Source organism: Scomber scombrus, chromosome 18, assembly GCF_963691925.1.
Source record: "Scomber scombrus chromosome 18, fScoSco1.1, whole genome shotgun sequence".
Taxonomy (NCBI): domain Eukaryota; kingdom Metazoa; phylum Chordata; class Actinopteri; order Scombriformes; family Scombridae; genus Scomber; species Scomber scombrus.
In genome coordinates, this window is record NC_084987.1 from 7,644,455 (window position 1) to 7,663,493 (window position 19,039).

The following is a 19,039-nucleotide window of genomic DNA, read 5'->3' on the forward strand; positions in this document are numbered from 1 at the left end:
CACATTTCATCCCAGATTGCATGCAGATACGTGCTCACGCTACACATCAATTTGCTTGTCAAGGCGAGCAAAACGAGCCTTCTGTTATTGATGGCTGCTGGTCGGCTGAGACGGAGAGACGTAGAGAGATTTGTGTGTTTGAGGTGTCGTGTGTCACATATTGAGCAGGTGGGTAAGCATATTTTAAAATGCTGATCTTTGAAAAACAGGAAGAACTGTAATTCATATCCAGCTATCCTATCATCCTCTATCTGGAATACTGTACTTGATTGCTTACATTGAGCATCCTCCTCCTCCTCCTCCTCCTGCTCCTCCTCTCCCTCGTACTGTTTCTCTGGGTCAGCCTTAGTCAATGACATACAGCCTAAGGCGCTGGGTTTCTCCCTCCGTGATTGACTGAGTAAACCCGGATCTTACAATGATGCGCGGCGACACGCCCCGATTGCTTTCCCTTGAGGGCCGGCTGGGGATGAGCAGGGACCATCCAGAGACTGCGAGAGGCCTCTCCCGGTCATTACATAATCACACACACAGCCTGGCGCCTTGTAGGACAAACCCATAAACAACCATCATCCTATTTACTCGCTCGACCGCACTGCCCCCCGCCCCTGACTCCCACCTCCCTCTGCTGGCCTGGCTTGGCCTCGGTGGTACATCGGCATTAACAAGATTCCCGCTCTGCTGCTGAGGCTGTGGCGGAGATGTGAGATGAGGCAGGGATGGAGGGAGGGATAGAGGGAGGGAGGGAGGGAGTGGTGGGTGGGCATCCCCTGACAATCCTCATATCATTCTAGGCCACTTCACAGTGCGTGTGAGCTGGTACGTTACTATTAATTGCAGCCACTCCATTTATCCTCATATACCCTGATTCTGCTTCCTCCTTTTGTGGCCAACTTTACCCCCCCTCTCTCCCCTCCCCCTTCCTTGGAGGCTTCTTCCCCCTCATTCTTTCATATCTCCTCTGTTTCACTCCACTTCCCTCAAGTTATTGAGTCTGTCCTTTCAGTAAATGTCCGTCCCCCCCCTCTACACACACATACTTTAAGTCTTAGGAGTGTAGTTGCCAGATCTTTTCAACATCATTTACTTTAAGTCTGTCCGGAGACTATTACACTCCACTTGGACACACTGTGTCTTTGTCAGGCAGGCTGCTCTATCCCTCCATTTGATACAGTTGCATTTAATGATGGTGCCTGGATATTCTTTCTTACTGCTAAGAGCCAAGAATCCTGCCAAGCTACAGTATCTCTTGCTCTCCTCTCTCAGCTGATCTAATATAAAGACTAACCTTCTCTCTGCCTTTGTCTCAAATGTAATAAGAAGCTGATTATCGCTGTCTGGGCCTGATAACATGAAATGTGACCGATGAGAGCTGCAAGCAGTGAATCAGAGTCAGGAGTTAGAGCAATGTGGACTGTGAGCTTAGAGGAATATCTGCAAGTATGTTCGCATATGCTCGGGCTTAAGAAGTAATGTTCAGCTGCTTATTGCTAAGCATGAACACATACGTGATTGTAGGCGTGTGATTGAGATGTGCATGTCCCTGATGATCGAGGGGGACATTTGGATATTTATGTGCTTGTGACTCTGCTGTAAGTCTTACACTCTGGTCGTCCCAGGCAGCCTGTTGACACAGAGGCTGCTGTGGCACTCCTTTGAAGGGAGTTGTGGGAAGCCTGGGTGGGGTGAGAGGGGGGGAGGGGGTGATCGACCCCGGCCTTCATGGATTCCAGCCAAAGCTGTAAATCCCCCCCCTCTCCCTGCGTGACAGGAGGAGTCCTTTTTGTCTGGCTGGACAACTGGCACGAGAGGAGGAAACAGCTGACTGGTCAGTACAGACAGGCCAGGCATTGCAACAAACTACACTATAACGCACCATTCAGAAACTTAAAAGTGGACATTTCTAATTACATTAGAAGCGAAAGTGAATCAGTTTGCTCTCATTGTAACAACTTGAACTTTTGACTACATAGGAGTTTTCAAAAGTCATCTATCTGAAGTACTCATTTGCCAGTATGTCTGGATAAATTAAGTCCTCCTTCAAACTCATGGCTGACTGAACAGTAAAAAAGCACTTGCAAGGATATTTTACTGTGAAAATTCAGCAAAGACTGAAACTCTGAAAACCCGTAGCAGATTTCAGAGGTTGTGGCTTCTTAATGTGTCGAGCCTTAGTACTTCTGCTCAGTCAGACACAGGTTGCTGCACTCTCTAAAAACTCTTTCCCTTCCTATTACTTGTGTGGCAACATAAGATACAGTTTCATATCATAAAGGTAAAATATGGAAAAGTATAAAAGGCACTCAAATTTATAAAACACAGTCATGGGGTTTGCAAAATGGTTAACTATGATTTAAAGAAGTCTGTAAATTTTGACAGCAGGAAAATCTCTGTTATGATTAATAACCTTAATTTCATACTTAACATGGCCTACAGACACACTTTAATCATTAATGCTGTGAGTCACACCTGTGCTTCTGCTCCTATGACAAGTCTGTTAGGAGAGTGTTGAAAGAAATGAAAGTAAAGATGTTTTCACTGCAGATTTTCTAGGTGGTTTTCCTGTGACTGTGATCAAAAAAAGCAACATCCATCATAACCAATATCGCTACACTTTGTCTTGTCTGTCATCTCTGTTCCTCTGCTGACCTGTCTTCTCTCCCTGCCTCACCCCACACACTACATTTCACTCTAATCCCCCCACTCTTTCGCTCTTGCAGCTGCCTCACTCATTCTTCTGCAGCATGCTGTAACTCAGACAAAATACAACTATACGAGCATGTGGACGTGACTGGCTGCTGAACGGCTGAAGACACAGAGGTAGATTCAAGTCAGAGCTCTGGGGCCCCTGCAGAGGACGCTCGACTGGGTCGGACGCTGGAGAGAGTGACTCACTGAGGCTAAGAATGCAGACACACACATATGCATGGACTTCACCAGCTTGTGCTCTCGACTGGTTATGGTGATTTGTCACATCCTGAAGCCTACTGAGCATGATTTATTAATGTTTTCAACCTTCATTTTTGCTATGTTTCCACTGGTTTTCGCCGCTGATACAGACACTTGTATCAACAATTCACTCGATCTTAAATTGTTGCTGGGTCAAGTAAGCCTATTGTCGAAACTCTTTCAGGGCAGTTAAGTCCTATCAGGCCATACAAGCCGATATGCTATCTCATCCCCAAACACAAACCGCTGAGCAGTTTTCTTTCTGGCGCAGACGAAGGCCTTAACATGACAAGAGCTGATTAGAGAGGCCATGTGGTAGTGTTTGTGATAAAGGAACAAAGATGAGGAAATACCCCAAATCTAACAAAAAGAGTAGTGGATGTTCAGGTGTCACAGTTTGCACCAATGACCACTGACTCAACGCCCCGAAAGTCTCCAGTCTGTCTCGATCTGTTTATTCCTCAAAGCTGCAGACAAACACAGACAAGTGAATCACATCCACAGCCAAGGAATCCCACTGTATCTATAAATGGTAGCTGTTACTATAAATGCTTGGCACACGTTTCTTCAAAGGACATCCCTGTAGTTGCCCACCTCCCACCTCCTCCACCTCCTCCACATTCTCTTTTCCCTTAAATGTCTTTTGAGAGACAGTGAGGGAAAATAAACAGATACTCATAGTTCCAGTAGCAGTGTTGCAAGTTTCCTTCCTGCCCCCCGCCGCTTCATTGAGACCGAATGTGTTTGCAGACTCTTTACCTTTCACAGCTCCACTTCCTGCCTCTAGCATCACTTCCTGCAGCCCGCTGGCAGACAATGGAAATGAGCTCTAAGGATGAAATATGTCTTCAAGTCACATTCGGGAACCAGTTTATCAGATATGAGGAAAAATATTTACAACAGATTTCACTGCTGGTTACTGATGAGTCAGGGACCTCTTAAAATAACTCGTAATAAGAGATATTATCAGATTATTTTAGGTGGCATGTTCCCTGAATACACCAGCCTAAATATTGCTGCGGAAAACGGACAACTGTTTTTTTGTTTACTCTTGGAAAAACAAAAGCTAACATTTTTCATTGTGTCAGGGTGGCTACTTCCTTTTAAATAGTATTAATTAGACAGTTTTACTTTCATGCTGACAGTAACTTCCTGCTCAAACAGAAGCATTGTTATGACAATTACAATTATTAATTACAATATGATTTTAAACAATATGATTTGTGTTTCCTTCTTGGTCGGGTCTATTAAGAAAAAGAGGTTTTAATCTTAATATGTAACTTTTAGCTTGTTATTAAAGGTTTAATGTTTAAAAAAAAAAATCTAACAAAACTTACTAAAAAACACATTTTTAAATCTCAAAAAGCAATTACAGCTGTTTAATTTTATGATGCAGCACAGATTTCTATTACAGACCTCATTTGAGGATTAATGCTCCCAAATTAATAAGTAATCTCCTTCTGTGATCTCAAAAAAGACCCTATAGCCACTGACAAATCTCCTTAGAATTTGTAGTACAACAAAGGGTGTATGCCACACTTCTTACAGGAGTATATACAGTAAATTGAGTAATCCAGTATGCCTGAGGGGATCATATCCTAATCCAAGCATTTCCCTGGCCTTAAAACACAGAGATAAGTTTGTCTAGACATGGCCTTAAAGCAGGGTGTTCTCCTTTAGTAGGACAGCAGGCCACACGAGAGGAATGCTTTGATAGATTTTTAACCTTCACGAAAGACCTCCGTCTTTATCCGTCCAACGATCACATTCTGCCCACACGTCTTAAAAGCTCTTGCCAGTCCCCGTAAAAATCATAATTCTTTGTTAGACTTCATGCCTGAACCTAAATCATAGACAGAGATAAAAACAGTGGGAAGAAAAGACTGGCGCTGCTCACCTTTAAAACCTTTAGAAACAGACTGGATACACCTGCATGGGTGTACAGAATTTGCAAAAGGAATGTCAACACTCACAGAAACATGCTTTTTTATGTTATACTAAAGAGATTCATATAAAAAAAAGTTCAATAAAGTTTAAAAAGTACATCTGTGAGTGCGGACATTATCTTTTTATAATGAGCAGTGACACATACATCAATAGACATTCAAATAATCTTTCTAATGTGATCAATGAGGGTGAAAAGCCACCAAATCAGAAAGGATTATTGTATATATTTCACTTGCTGAATCAACACAATTGTGCTCGGTCAGCAAAGCAGCAAAGCAAACAAACACCTTCTTATTCTAGGTTGAATTCTGTAAAAAGACCACCATCTGTTCCTTTTCTGCCCACTGCAGAGATTTCCCTAAATAGATAATCCTCAGTCTCCTTGAAAAGATATCATTTGACGCACAGTTGCATTTGTAGACCACAAGGGGGCTCAGTACTTACAAGGCAAGGCGGGATAGGGATGAGGAATTAAAAAAAGAAAAAAAAACAAGTTCAGATGCAGCTCTAACAGGATTTATGTTGATAATACTCACAACCTCAGTTCATGATGTGGCAAAAAGCTGACCGAGCAAAATGTAAAGGAACAGTGTGTTCTGTTCTGGGTGTGAGAATAGCAAAATATAACTGAGTGCCTTAATGATGCTCAAGCAGATGTTCATAACAGAAAGAAATCTTCTTAAAAATCACTGCTTATCTGTAATCAAGATAGATAAATATTACAACGTCTCTTTTTGTGTGTGTTAAAAACTGGATCATATCTTCAGTGATTTAAAAAATAGGCCAAGAGGTCAGTGGCTCATGAAGCGTACAGTTCATTACTGAAATGCAGCTGCGGTGCCCCCACTAACACTAGGGCATCTCTGTGGCCCGTTTAATGATCAAAAGTAATGAAACAGCAGGCATCAAATGCACAGCTGTTCATTCCAGGCTGACATCCTCACACGGCACCTGGACACCGAAGTTGACTGCTCTGAGACTCAAGGACGAAAGAGGAGGAGCGAGAGGTTGGAAAACTAATACCAAGAGATAGAAACAGACTGCCAGGGTCATGGGTTGAAGTCAAAAACATGTCTAATGGAACGCTGTGCACGCCAAACATGTCCCATTAGGCTAAATTAGACCAAGTCGGTAGCAAACAGCCTGTGAGTCTCCTAATTGGATGGCTGCCTCATGCTACTGATAAACCTCGTCCTCTGTTTTGTTGCATTTATCCCTGCTCAGCTCAGCTGCTCTCATCCTGTGTCATCAGCCCGCAGATCCCTGACATGGGCTGGACTCATGCAAAGTACTGCTGACAGGAAGGGCTTTAACCACACGGGCTAACCTTTGCCCCCTGCCGGACTAGGCCCACCCTTTCCACCTCCAACCCCCCACCCACCATCTGCATTCACCGCATGCCACTCAAGTGTATTGAGGTTGAGGTCCAAAGTAGTTGTCCTGGGTTGGAACAGGAGCTGTTTACTTCCTGGAGATGGGTGTCCTAGTTTCTTTCACAGGGCAATCTGCCCACTGTTTGCCTGCAGGCATCTACCAATTGGTTATCGCCTGCCTGACAATCCAATAGAGGTTGAATTAAGAACATGAACTCTGAACTAACCTTCACATGCAAAGACGCACATCATAACATCATCATCTTACACTTAACATGACAAATCCTAAAAACGTGATTGTTACTTCTACATGTGTTTCGATATATATTGTTCAATATACAAAATTTCATGTCAATTTGCTTAAGCCCTTCTCAAAGTCTTGTCTCTTTATCATATGAACAAGCAGAAGAAAAAGTAGATGTAAAAGACTTCTCTTTATTAATATAAAAGTTCATAACGAAAGCTGAGCTTTAAAATGTAAATCCACTTTTAAGGAAAATCTGATTTTAATGATTCTGCAAGAAATGCATGATAACAAGTACCATACATATTTAAACCTAAGCCTGATGCCTTTGTCTCAGTGTGATACTGTTGAGATTGATGTCCTCTCTTGCTCAGACTGCATGCTTCATTTGCTAGAGAGACGCTAATGGTATCCAGGGTCAATCCAGCGCTCCCAGAGCTCCGTGTCCCACAAAACGTCCCCGGAGAGCTATGTGTGTTCTGCTTACCGCATGGAAAAAAACAGCTGAAAAACTTCCTTCCTACAGCGTGGTTAATTTTCATTGTAATACTCCTTCACTCCGCTGTTGTAAAACTGACAGATAGGGTCAGAGAAACCGCAGGAGCACTCTGCATGGGTGAGAAGATCGATATATGCTTATAGACGTGTGTTTAATTTCAATTTAGATGCAAATTCTTCTTTCTTTTAGAGTCCCTTCAGTGTCCACCGCTCAGGACAATAGAGCAAGAAATTCCTGAGAGTCCAAAGATTGGAAGGGCTGTAAGCAGGGGGCCTGGGGGTACCATGGGTGGGGCGTCAGATTAGACCACCTGTTCCACCATGAGGCACACACATACACTCATTCTTTTCCTTTATCCTTCGCTCTCACTATCTCGTTTGTAACTTAATAAGATCCTTTCTACTCTCTCTGACTGACACACACACACACGCGCGCGCGGACACGCACACACACACACACACACACACACACACACACACTTTCACTCTCATAAAATAGTTCCCTGTTGCTCTCTGGGGCTACTCTGCTCTGAGCTAATTTTGACTGCATTCCATTTTAGTCGCATCTATGGGAAACAGACAAAACAATTTACCAGATAACCCCGGCTGAGAGCCACAGTGACTCACACACACACACACACACACACACACACACACACACACACACACACACACACAGTACAGTTAGACATATGTCGCCTTGCCGCCCAAATGGAGCCTCCAGGGAATCGTGTTCAGACGGCAGCATAAACAAAACTGAGTCACCCCGTCCACATCACTCAGGCTATATCTACAGTATCAGGCTTGCATACATACAGTAGTACATATCATTAGATATTAAGCTGAGTAAGGACACTAAAATCATGTTTGAGGATAATATTATCCTTTAAAGTTGCGCTTTTCTTGCTCTTTTATGTGGAATTTTTCCTCTCTAACCTATAAAATTGACTGACTTTTCTCTTAAGCTCTCTTACTCTTAAAGCAGAGAGACAACTACTAGTTTCTGTCTGATGGATGTGGTTGAGGACATCTCCATCTCCAAAACCCCAGAGTTCACAGGGCAGCGGTCACCACATCCCTGCCCAGGTCTGCCTTAATGACTATTGATCAGAAAGCACTAATGACCCAAACTGATATGCAGTGACTCTGGCATTTTAATAGTCCCCCGCGGGCGAGTGTTTTGCGCTGACAACTTTCATGGTGTCAGTCGGTGTGTTTTGTAAACTTAAGAAAACCAGACACCTCCACTGAGGATGAGTTGCATCATGTGCGGAGCATGGAGCATGCATTACTCGGACGGAGAAGAATGCAGTGCTGATGGACTTGCGGGGTGAGAGAGAGAGAGAGAGAGAGAAGAGAGAGAGAGAGAGAGAGAGAGAGAGAGAGAGAGAGAGAGAGAGAGAGAGAGAGATGTCCCACTGCTGCCCTTGATTCACTCTCACAGACACTTTATATAACCAGCCTTTTCCTGTTCCTCACTGTGCCACTGCCCTCCTTATCACTGGGCATGTGTGTGTCTGCCCTTGCAGAGACCGCCCTTACAACTCGGAGACCAAAAAAAGAGCTAGCACGGATACTGCGTGGTGATGTCTTGAATCCTCCGCAGCCTTTCCATTACTATAGTAAACACTACATGCTTCTGTTTACATTCACACAGCAATGTTAGTGCGTGTTTATCTTTCCAAATGACAGGAGATCTTAAGATGTTTCTCAGACGCATACAGTACATCCAGAATCATCTGGCTGATGAGGCCACATTAGTGTAAACACACACACAGAAGCCTACAGCAGGAAACACAAGAGGAGATAAAGGTTCACGGCCGCAACACTAAATGACAATGATACACAGTCACATGACAAACAGGAAATGCTATAATCATATTTGGCAGTTACATCACAATGTGGTCCATTTATTAAAATGACACCGACCCAGCTTAAGCGCTGCACCGAGGCCACGCCGTGTCAGCACTGCGTGGCACTGCGCAGTCTTATAAATAGTTTTTGTTTCCTGTGCGCTATATTGTTCTATAAGCTACAATGTTCTGTTCTGCACAATGTGAACTGATACGTGGTGTGTGTGTGTGTGTGTGTGTGTGTGTGTGTGTGTGTGTGTGTGTGTGTGTGTGTGTCTGTCTGACTCTGAGGCCATAATCCATACATGTGTTCTCCAAAACACAGTGTACTCTGTGTTATCGCCTCAGGCTTCCCATTTGAGGAAACAAGGTTAAGCGCAAAACAACAACAACACGCAAACAAAAGAACAAGTGTACATTTATATGAATATAGATGCACCCCTGCTACATACACATGTAGTCACCCAAACACACCCAAAAAAACACACATTGTCTGGCTGGCAGCAGGGGTGACATCATCTCTGCTATAGGGTACAGGGGGGTTAATGTCACCCCGACCTGAGCCTGCGGACACAGACAGGAGATGTTCCCCGTATGGACCACATGCATAATTCACCCTAAGAAAAGGGCTGGTCTTGGGTGTGTCACCCCCCCCCCCCCCTCCACCTCTACACAAACCTGATGCTCACACCACTTCCATCTCAGGAGAGGAGAGGACGCAAAGCAACAGAGGAGGCAGAGGGAGGGAGGGAAAAGGGGGGAATGAGGTAATCAATGAGCAGGACACACAGTGCCAGCAGGTTGATGGAAACAGAGGGGGAGTTATGAGGGGTAGGACTGGTCTGGTGTTACTCTCTGTGTCTCTGACTTCTCGTCCTCTAAACCATTCATCACCCGCTCAACGACCCAGCAGCTGGTTGCCTTCAACCTGGACAAATTACCAAATAGCAGCAGCAATCAAGCTCCAAGCAGAGCTCCAGCCAACATCAAAACAGGCTGTAAAACGCACCAAATATTTAAAAACACTCATAAACACTATCCGCTCCAAAAGACACGGAAAGTTAAGGAGAGACGAATTCATCAAGCATCAGGTGAAAACATCCTCGCTTTCTCACAGTTCTGCTCTCATTAGTGAGAGTAAACAAGAGGAGCTGTGGATGACACCCGCTGTAAAGGCAGGTGGCGTGAGTACACAATGTCACAAAGCGCACTCGTCTGAGCATCAATGAATGAACGCAGACACAAACAAACACACACGCAGCTCTCGATGTGATGCTTTTGAAAAGAACCCTGTTGCATGACATCCCGTCTCCCGCCTCCATCCTGACTCGGGGCGAGGGAGCAAATTGGTACATGACATGTTAAGACGGATCATCGAGGATGCCTGTTAATCTACCAAACTCAGCCACACCCCTCTTTTCATACATTTCTTTTCCTTCTCCCTCGCTCTCTGTCTCTCAAGTGCTGATCTAATGCCTGATATCAGAGTTAAGCCGGTGATGTTTTGAGCTGTGTCATCTCTCCAGAGGCCTGGCACTTGCCGGTGGCTGTTTGATGGCAAGCACCTCTGCTGGGGCCCCCTTCCCCCATGCTGTGCTGTTTGTTTGTGCCTTGAGGGAAAGAGAAAGGGGGATGATGGATGTTATGAATGCACCAGAAGCTGCTGCTTCTGCTGCTCTGTGTGTTTTGTGTCAGCAAGGTGTGGATAACGTGAAGCCCGAGTTGTGGTCCCCTTCACCTCCCCTTCAGTCCCTCCCTCCTCTCCTCCTCCTCCTCCTCCTCCTCCTCCACTCCATCCTCACCTGGTCCATGATTTCAGCGAGCCTCCTCCTTCCTCCTGTTCCCAGTCATGGCACGAGATCACCGGCTGCCTCTCTTGTTCCTTCTCTTTTCCTTGTTCAGTATTCCCAACAGCAATCCGATCCTGCCCTCCTCACACAGGCGAGGCAGCCTGGCAGCTGACTGCTGCTGCTGCTGCGTCTCTCCACAGAAGCATGACTCTGTCTCTCCTTGTGTCTCTGAGTGTGACAGTCAGATACATCCAGTCAAACACTCCCCTCTTGTCCTTTTTCTCTTTCCTCGCCTCTTCTGCTGCTGCTCTGGGTGGAGGCTGCAGGGCAAACAGGGCGTGTGTGGGATCCTCACCTATCTCCTTGATAACCACACGGAGGGAAGAGACTCCCGCTCTCCGTTTTCGTTCTCAAGCTCTTTCACTCGTTCCCTGTGTAAGCTGGCCCCTTGCCTCGCCTCCCTTCCCTCCCTCCCTCTCTTTCTCCACTTCCCTCCTCTCTTTCCATCTCCCCTCCCCCTCCTGCTGCAGCCGCGGAGAGCCAGAGCGAGCAAATGAGAGAGAAGAAGCGAGGGAGAGAGGAGGGCGGAGGGCTGAGATTGGCTGCTGGGGGACCATGTGACTCCCGGCAGATGACTCAGGGACCCTCTACCAGCTGTCCAGCTCATGCTTCCCTGAAAACCTCTGTTGCCATTGACAACAGCTGCCGTGCAACACACCAACCACAGCTCCCCAGACACAAAGCCATTGGCTGGCAGGATTTATGGCCCCCGCCCCCTATTGTGAGGGGAGCGTGAATGTTGGGAGGTGTAGTCCTCTCTGTGGTGCGGGTGGACTGGGTGTTTAAGAGCAGGCATCCCTTTGCCCCCCGAGAGGAATGTATTCTCTCTCTGCAGAAATGTTTATGCATCAGCGCTACACTGGCTGAGCTCCAGATTGAAAGATAGAGAACGGAAGCTCACATTATTAACATAAAAGGTTTCAACTTATACATAAACTTGTACGAAACACACTCGTATAAGAGGAAAGACCTCGAGGCCCGGGCATTCTTGGTCAGCCAGGAAAAAGACATCCTCTGTCGTTTCCCTCTCGGCCCGCACAGAGGGAAACTCCCTCCCCTCAACAACAGGAACTCCACTGCTGAAGGCCATGGCTATGCACAGATGCAACCCCCTTCCCTCCCTCCTTCTCCCTCTTTCTCTTTTCTTTCATTGCCTCCTTTTTTCTTTATTTGCTCTGTCTCTATCCTCACCACCCCCTCCCACCACCTCTCAACCTATTGTATTATTACACTCAATTCATCGCCGCTCTATCCTCCTCCTCCTCCTCCTCGCCCCTTCAACTCTGTCCCATTGGTATTCCAAAAAAGGTTGTGAGAGGTTACAGGTGCCACAGAGGGGAGATATTATTACAGACTAGCAGCATGTGTCATGAGTAACATTATGCAGCATCAATTTAAGGAAAACTCCCACATTAAGATCTACTTACAATGTTATATATCATCCGTTTGTGAGGTTCAGTGCATTCCAATAGGAATTATGTGATGATGTGTTGCAATTTATAACATAGTTGGACAACTTCTCAGTGTATGTCATCTACGTCTTTTAAGTGAGTGATTGGCTATTTCAAAATTACTTTAAAAGACCAGAAAATCAGCTGTGGAACAGATCCTATCTGCTCCAGAGAAAGCAAAAGTACCTCATTCTATTTGAAAGGCAATATATCTTGTGGTCCATTGGGGCGACTGTCAGTGAAGAAATTGATATCACTGCTTTTTATATAATGGATTTCTCCCAATATGATTGTCAAATGTTAGGGATAAATTCTGAATCCGAGCAACATCCTCATCTTTGTTTTTTTATTTGTTTTGGTGTTTATCACTTATGTTTTTGATCAGCCATCAAAATCTTCATCTGTCAGTGATGTTACATCATGTTCATTTTTTCAAAAGAGTATGGAAAATGCAAGTAAAATACAAGAAGACAACAAAATGGTCTAAAAAATGAGAGGCACGCTGCCAACAGCTGTAACGGTGCCAAAGTGTTCCACGGTTAGGTTTTTCCCTTTTAAAGAAATCATGAACACTTTAAAAATGTCCTGTACTACGGCATCTGCCCAAAAATACAGCTCCAGGGGAAACCCAAGGCCTCTGGAGCTTAAAAACAAAAGAGCACCTGTTCTGGCTTATTTTGATTCAATGGACACATAACATAGCCGTGACATGATCTGATATGGTAGCTCGGAGCAGTGTGACAGGCCAGTACGTGAAGGGGAGGGATGGTGGTGGTGGTGTTGATGGTGGTGGGGGGTCAGGAATGCAGGTCTAAGTTACAGCAGCAGTACAACAAGGTCATGCAACAAACACCAAAACAGACCTTTCCTTGTTTTCTATAGTCCGGCTTCAATGCATCTGTCTCTTTTTTTTTTTTTTACCTAAATGAACACTCTCTACTGCAGTGTCATTTGATCTGTGCTAAAGATGCTGTTTGAAGTGAGATGAGTGAAAGTATGTGTGTGTGTGTGTGTGTGTGTGTGTGTGTGTGTGTGTGTGTGTGTGTGTGTGTGTGTGTGTGTGTGTGTGTGTGTGTGTGTGTGTGTGTGTGTGTGAACTCTCAGATATAACAGCGGGAGTATTGTATTGGTGAGAGCGGTAGATTATACTATCAGCAGAGGAATTCCGATTATTTCCCAGAGAGGGTCTGTCCACACACATGTGGGAGAAACTTTAGCTAAGTGGTTGGACGACATGGGGAGGAGAAGGGTGACACACTGTGAGGCGGTGACCTTAAAGGAATAGTTCAACATTTTTTAGGGAAATACTTGCTTACTTGCAGAGAGTAAAGTGAGAAAGTTGACATCACTCTCATGCACGTCTGTATAGTTACAGCCAGCAGTCAGTTAGTTAACTTTAGCATAAGGACTTGAAACAAAGGGAATTATTCCCATTACTATCATTTTAAGGAGGGAAGAAGGTTTTCAGAATACATTTACATTTTTAAAAAGGTTAAATTATTAATATTAGTTAAAGAGTATTCTCAAAATACATGAATCCTGACCGGCGGGAGAGAATCTGACCTGTGACTTTGGACACATCGGAAAGCCCTCAACAGGATGGAGACAAGAGGAAATCCTTAATCTGTTAAATGACATGACAACATAGACATTACTCTTTAAAAGACAATAAAACTGAATTCATGTGGACACAATATCAGTTTTATGAGTATTAAAGTGATTCATTTTTAAACGATAATTAACTCAAGGTCTGACATGTATGAATTAATCTTGGATCAGCTCTTTAGCAAAGCCATAGTCAAGAAGGTTATTTTCAAGCATAACTGATCCAAAATGATACACTGTAACACGATAAATAAGTCCTTTACTCCTCAATCTAATTCACAATGGCGTCTCAATCTCATAGACAAAGTGCCCTCATCTATTATTCATGTTTGACGCATTCAGAACATGTTAAACCTGCTGTTTTTCATCATCTGTGACGGCTAAATTGAAATCACACTGCTGCCATGCTGTCTCGTCTAACCTGTTTTCTTCCACACATCTGGCAAGAGACGGGTTTAAGCATGAATACTTCCCTCAGAGTATCCTCCAGAGTCTACTGTAGGTAAATGGCGCCATCTGCTGGACAATAGGAAGAATATAATCCGCAATGCTCATGTCAGCATGCCAGCGTGTCTTATTTGATAGAAAATGCTCGACAAAGTGTTTCAATTTGTAAAATATGTCAGTGGGAGTCCGTTTTATGATCAGAATATGTTATATTCCCCAAAAGTTTAAAGTAACCAGAAAGACATATGGTTCTTGAGCAGCTAAAGGCATAACCAGGAACACATATGGCAACCAATTTATTTATAAACTACTAATTTTAGGAATATTAATACCTTCCACCTCAATGTGATCAATGCATTCATTGCTCTACTGAACAGCATGGTTGGTTTTGTCAACTAGCTACATGCTCATCACCCCAAAACTCGTCTATATTCTATTATCTACTGCACAGATTAGCATTAATCAGACTCGGGTTTGATGAGTTGATGTGCTATAATGATATTTTTGTTATGATTATGGAGGCAACCACTCACTCTCAACATTATTTTACCTGTTTTTAAAGCATCAGCCTGATATGCTTGCATTGTATGAAGCAGTACGGCCCCTCAGGTCCAATGGCACAAGTCTTGTAGTTGCTTCAAAGTGGAGGACAACAGGCAGCTTTTAGCTTAGTTTAAACAGCCTGAGGAACTGAGAGCAGCTCAAAGTGTTGATGTCTTTAAAGTTGATTGGTTCTCAAACCTTTTTAACATCAAGGACCCCTAAACTGACATAAATTAGACCACATTTAATTAGATTTTGTCCCAGGGTCCCCAATTTAATACAATCTTTGCTTTCAGATGTTTTATTATGGAAAGTGCATGAATCCCATGACCCAAATAGTCATACATTGTCGTTGTTGTTACTTTTCGATATAATAGTGGACATAAAGTATTACCCTTGTTGCTGGGGACTACCCGGAAACCTCCTCAAGGACCCCACTTTGAGAACCACTGCTTTGAAGGACTAGTGTGAAGGCTTTAATGGCATCTAGCAGTGAGGTTGCAGATTGCATCCATATGAATACACCTCCCATCCCCCTCCACATCCATGCGTGAAGGAGAACCTATGGTGGCTGTGAAACTCTGTGAAAAAGATGAATGTCCCTCTCTGGAGTCTCTCTAGAGTTTGATTTGTCTGCTATGGGCCACTGTAGAAAATGGCTGGGAAACATGGAGGGCTCTGTAGACATATTTAGATGTAAATGGACCATTCTTATGTGTTAATTTATTTAATTTATTCATTTAATCTAGTTCTTAATTTACTTGAATCCATTTTATTTGTTTGGTGGCACATTTTTGTTGCTGTGCTTTTGCTGTACATTGTCTCAAATTGTTTTTGCTGTTTATATTTGTTCTGTGAGCTGTAAAGCAATTACACTAACCTGCAGGAAAGGTTCTATATAAATATATATATAAAAAGTTTGACTGAATGATTGATTGATAAATACAATACTACTTTGTTGATAGGAAAAGAAAGGTCAGTTTAACTCTTACATGCTGTTCTAAACAGACTCCTAATTAGCATCTACACCAATTCCCATTCATAAATTCCCCATCAGTCATTAATAAATGTTTGATTAATCTTATGGGAAAAAAAGACAATCACAATTTTATGGTCAAGGAGTTTTATAGAACATGATTAATACATCTACATGTTTGAATGCTGATTTTTTTTCTCAAACATAAACATAGGTCAAATGTGTACATTTGCATATATATAAATGTGTATCAGCTGCGCAAAAAATAAGAAAAAGGTGCATTTTATTTCCATCTTTGTATACTGTGGATCACATTTGGGAAAAATCAAGCTAAAATAAATGTGTATAGTGTTTTTACAGCTTTCAAATGTAAAAATGGGTCAAATTGAACTCTTAACAATATGCAATGGTTAAGAAAAACAGTCTTCATTTCAGTGCAGTCTATTTGCATTCCCTCAAGAGTCATGACTCCTTGTATGCCACTTTTCAGCTGCAATTTTTCTCCCTCCACAAACATACAATAACATCATATTACACTATTACAGAGACACTGCGGCAGTACTTGGTCTCAGAAATCTAATAAAGCAAAGGCGTCATGACTTCAATGTCCAATCAAAAGTCTGAATAATGTTATTCACTGTCCACACCTGGAAAATAATCTTATTTCAAAGACAATATTTGTTGGGTATCCTGGTTACAAAGTGTGATTAAGTTGTGTATGATGTTGTTACAGCATCACTGGCTCACTCTCTCTTTTGGTGTTTACTGTCTACATCTCTACAATAACTATGCAAAACAGTCAAATAAAAAAGTAATTACAAAACCCTGTAGTGACACTTTAAAATAACAGATGAAGGCTACACATCACTCAAACTTTCGAACTTATTAGAGCATAAGAAGTGAGTAATTGTTTTTCGAGTTTCCTGTGAAAAAAAAGACTGATTTATGGTTGTCAATAAAATAAAAATACAGTGAAGTGTGTTTAATTGAAGAGAAGACAGCTGGGTTTACTGAAATCATCTTTATTTGATATATCATGTGAAATACTGCCATTAACCTCAGTAAAGCATCAGTGCATCAGTAATAGATAATTCATAAAAGGTTTGAGGTTTGGTGAAAAAAACAACAACTGAGAAGACGTACAGTATTTCTGAAATGACACCGTTGGTATCCACGGATGTCATTTGCAGCCAAAAATAAAATAAAATAAAAAAGTTAAAGTTTCAAGACATCAGGGTGGCCGATATGGTCCAACCTCGAGCTTCCATAATGGAGGCAAGAACACTTAGTTATTGTGCTGACATTTTCCCTCTTTGGACCCAACAGGGAATCTTTGATTGTAGTGAGGAGGAAAACATATTGGCAATATTTAAATGGAACTAAATTAGCATGTCAAGGCCGAGCCAACCGAAGCATTACGACTAACTTAAAACAAGGTTGGCCACACACTCATACAGGTAATACTGTTAAACTGAACCCTATGCATTACATTTAACTCACAGTGCTATTTAAAAAGGCAAATTCTACACCTGTATTACACTCAAAAAACACCCACAAAACCATCCTGCATCCACATCTACTGGACTTGTGCAGAGGTAACATTTCTCCTCCTCTAAAGAGAAACATGGGGCGTGCACAGCCTTTAGTAGCATTACAAAAATACAGTGGGTTTGATTAATTGCAGATATGTAGGTGTGTGTGTGAGGAGGATGGGGCTGTAGGGGTTGGACAAACTGATGAGACCCAATTAAAGAAGAGGAGGGGGAGGAAGAAATGATGTCAGAGTGCAAAGATAGAAGAGTCTGGCTTCCACTTCCTCTTCATTTGTTTTCCCTCACTGCTGGATTGCTCTTCACATCCCACATGTGAGCTCCAATGGGAATCATGGCCCGACCGTGGCCCCTTCCCCTGAAACAGATGACAGCTGACAGCTCATGCACTTGCAGTTTATTATAGACACATAAAGCTATTATATTTGCTCCTTGGTGTGGCTATTTCCCTCTGATACAAAAAAGAGCATATGTCAAGGGCTGTCACCTATTAAAAGGCTTTAGTCTATCATATAAATAAAGCTACACAGGCCTTCTTCAATAATATTTGCTCCCAGTAGATTTCTAGGATCGCCACAGCAATAATATATGCAAAAAATATCAAATTCATTAAATGCAATTAAGCGCTTCCTTACCACTGTCCGTAATGGAAACCAGGGATGAAAGAGGGGGAAAACACGCATCTTCTCTGCCATCGAGCATCGGCCGCCTGTGTCTCTGAGCCGGACGCCACATCACAGGATGTAGATGATGTAGGAGAGAAAGACGAGGCCCATGATGGCGAAAAACATCAACATCAGAATGTCCACCATGGTGGAAATGTAATGTCGGAGATGGACGGTGCAGATGCGAGACGTAGCAGGCAGCACACAAAACAGCAGCCGGTGCAAGAGATCGGAAGAGTTCGGAAACGCTCGGAGTGGAGACGAGTCAGTCCGACCCTCCCCCCTCCCCCTCCTGCTGCAAAACAGGAAGGGAAGGTAGATGCTTAAAGGTGTTTTACCCCGAGTTTAGCCTTTCAGGTGGATTTTTTTTTTATCTTAAAAAATATCCTCCAATCCTTTTTAAACATCAATAAATGAATCGTATGCTTCTTATTTTACTAATAAAATGGGATTTCTGAGAGCAATACACAACGCGTGAGTGTGATTATAATTATAACCTGACAGACCAAACTCTGAGTGTAAAAACACAGAACCATGCTGCTAGGGCAACAATGGTCCACTATAATTTAGGCTACAACATATTTGGACATTTCTAATTAAACCAAATATGGTGCGTGCAGACTAACCCACAATAATGATATTACACTTTTTTTGGGTAATTTTAAATACACTAAAATATTAAATTCATCTGATTGAGCTGCCAGGACCAGCTTTATAATCTTCCACACCAACCAATTTGCCCCAATTCAAAGAAGGAAAATACAAGAGAAGATCTTGCAGGGCAGCAGGAGACAATATCAGGTGCTTTCTATTAAATTATGACCTTTTCTTGAGGTCCTGTGTCAAAGGCTAGTTACAAGACTTGGTCATTTTAGTTTATATTGTGCTCACATGGTGTGTTTTGTGTTAATTCAAGTAACAGCAAACTAATTGACTTACATAAAACTTAAAATGCAATCCAATGCAAGAGTATTTGTTGGTTTCTGGATCTCTACGGTACTCCATGCGATATAACTGGGAACCTGCATAGAGAGCAGCAGGTTGGGGACAATCGATAGGGGCCCGACAGCAAATATTTGCCCAGAGGC

The 19,039-nt window shown here is 43.0% G+C and overlaps 1 protein-coding gene across 1 annotated transcript in view; it reads right to left on the bottom strand.

Moving 5' to 3' along the window:
* The window catches only part of arhgap23a (Rho GTPase activating protein 23a), a 69,548-nt gene extending 58,644 nt beyond the window's left edge, over nt 1-10,904 (bottom strand). Inside the window, exon 1 of the mRNA XM_062438228.1 lies at nt 10,667-10,904. Coding sequence (XP_062294212.1) covers nt 10,667-10,675 — 9 coding nt within the window. The 5' untranslated portion in view covers nt 10,676-10,904. The remainder of the gene's footprint in view (nt 1-10,666) is intronic.
* Nucleotides 10,905-19,039: the final 8,135 nt, after the last annotated feature.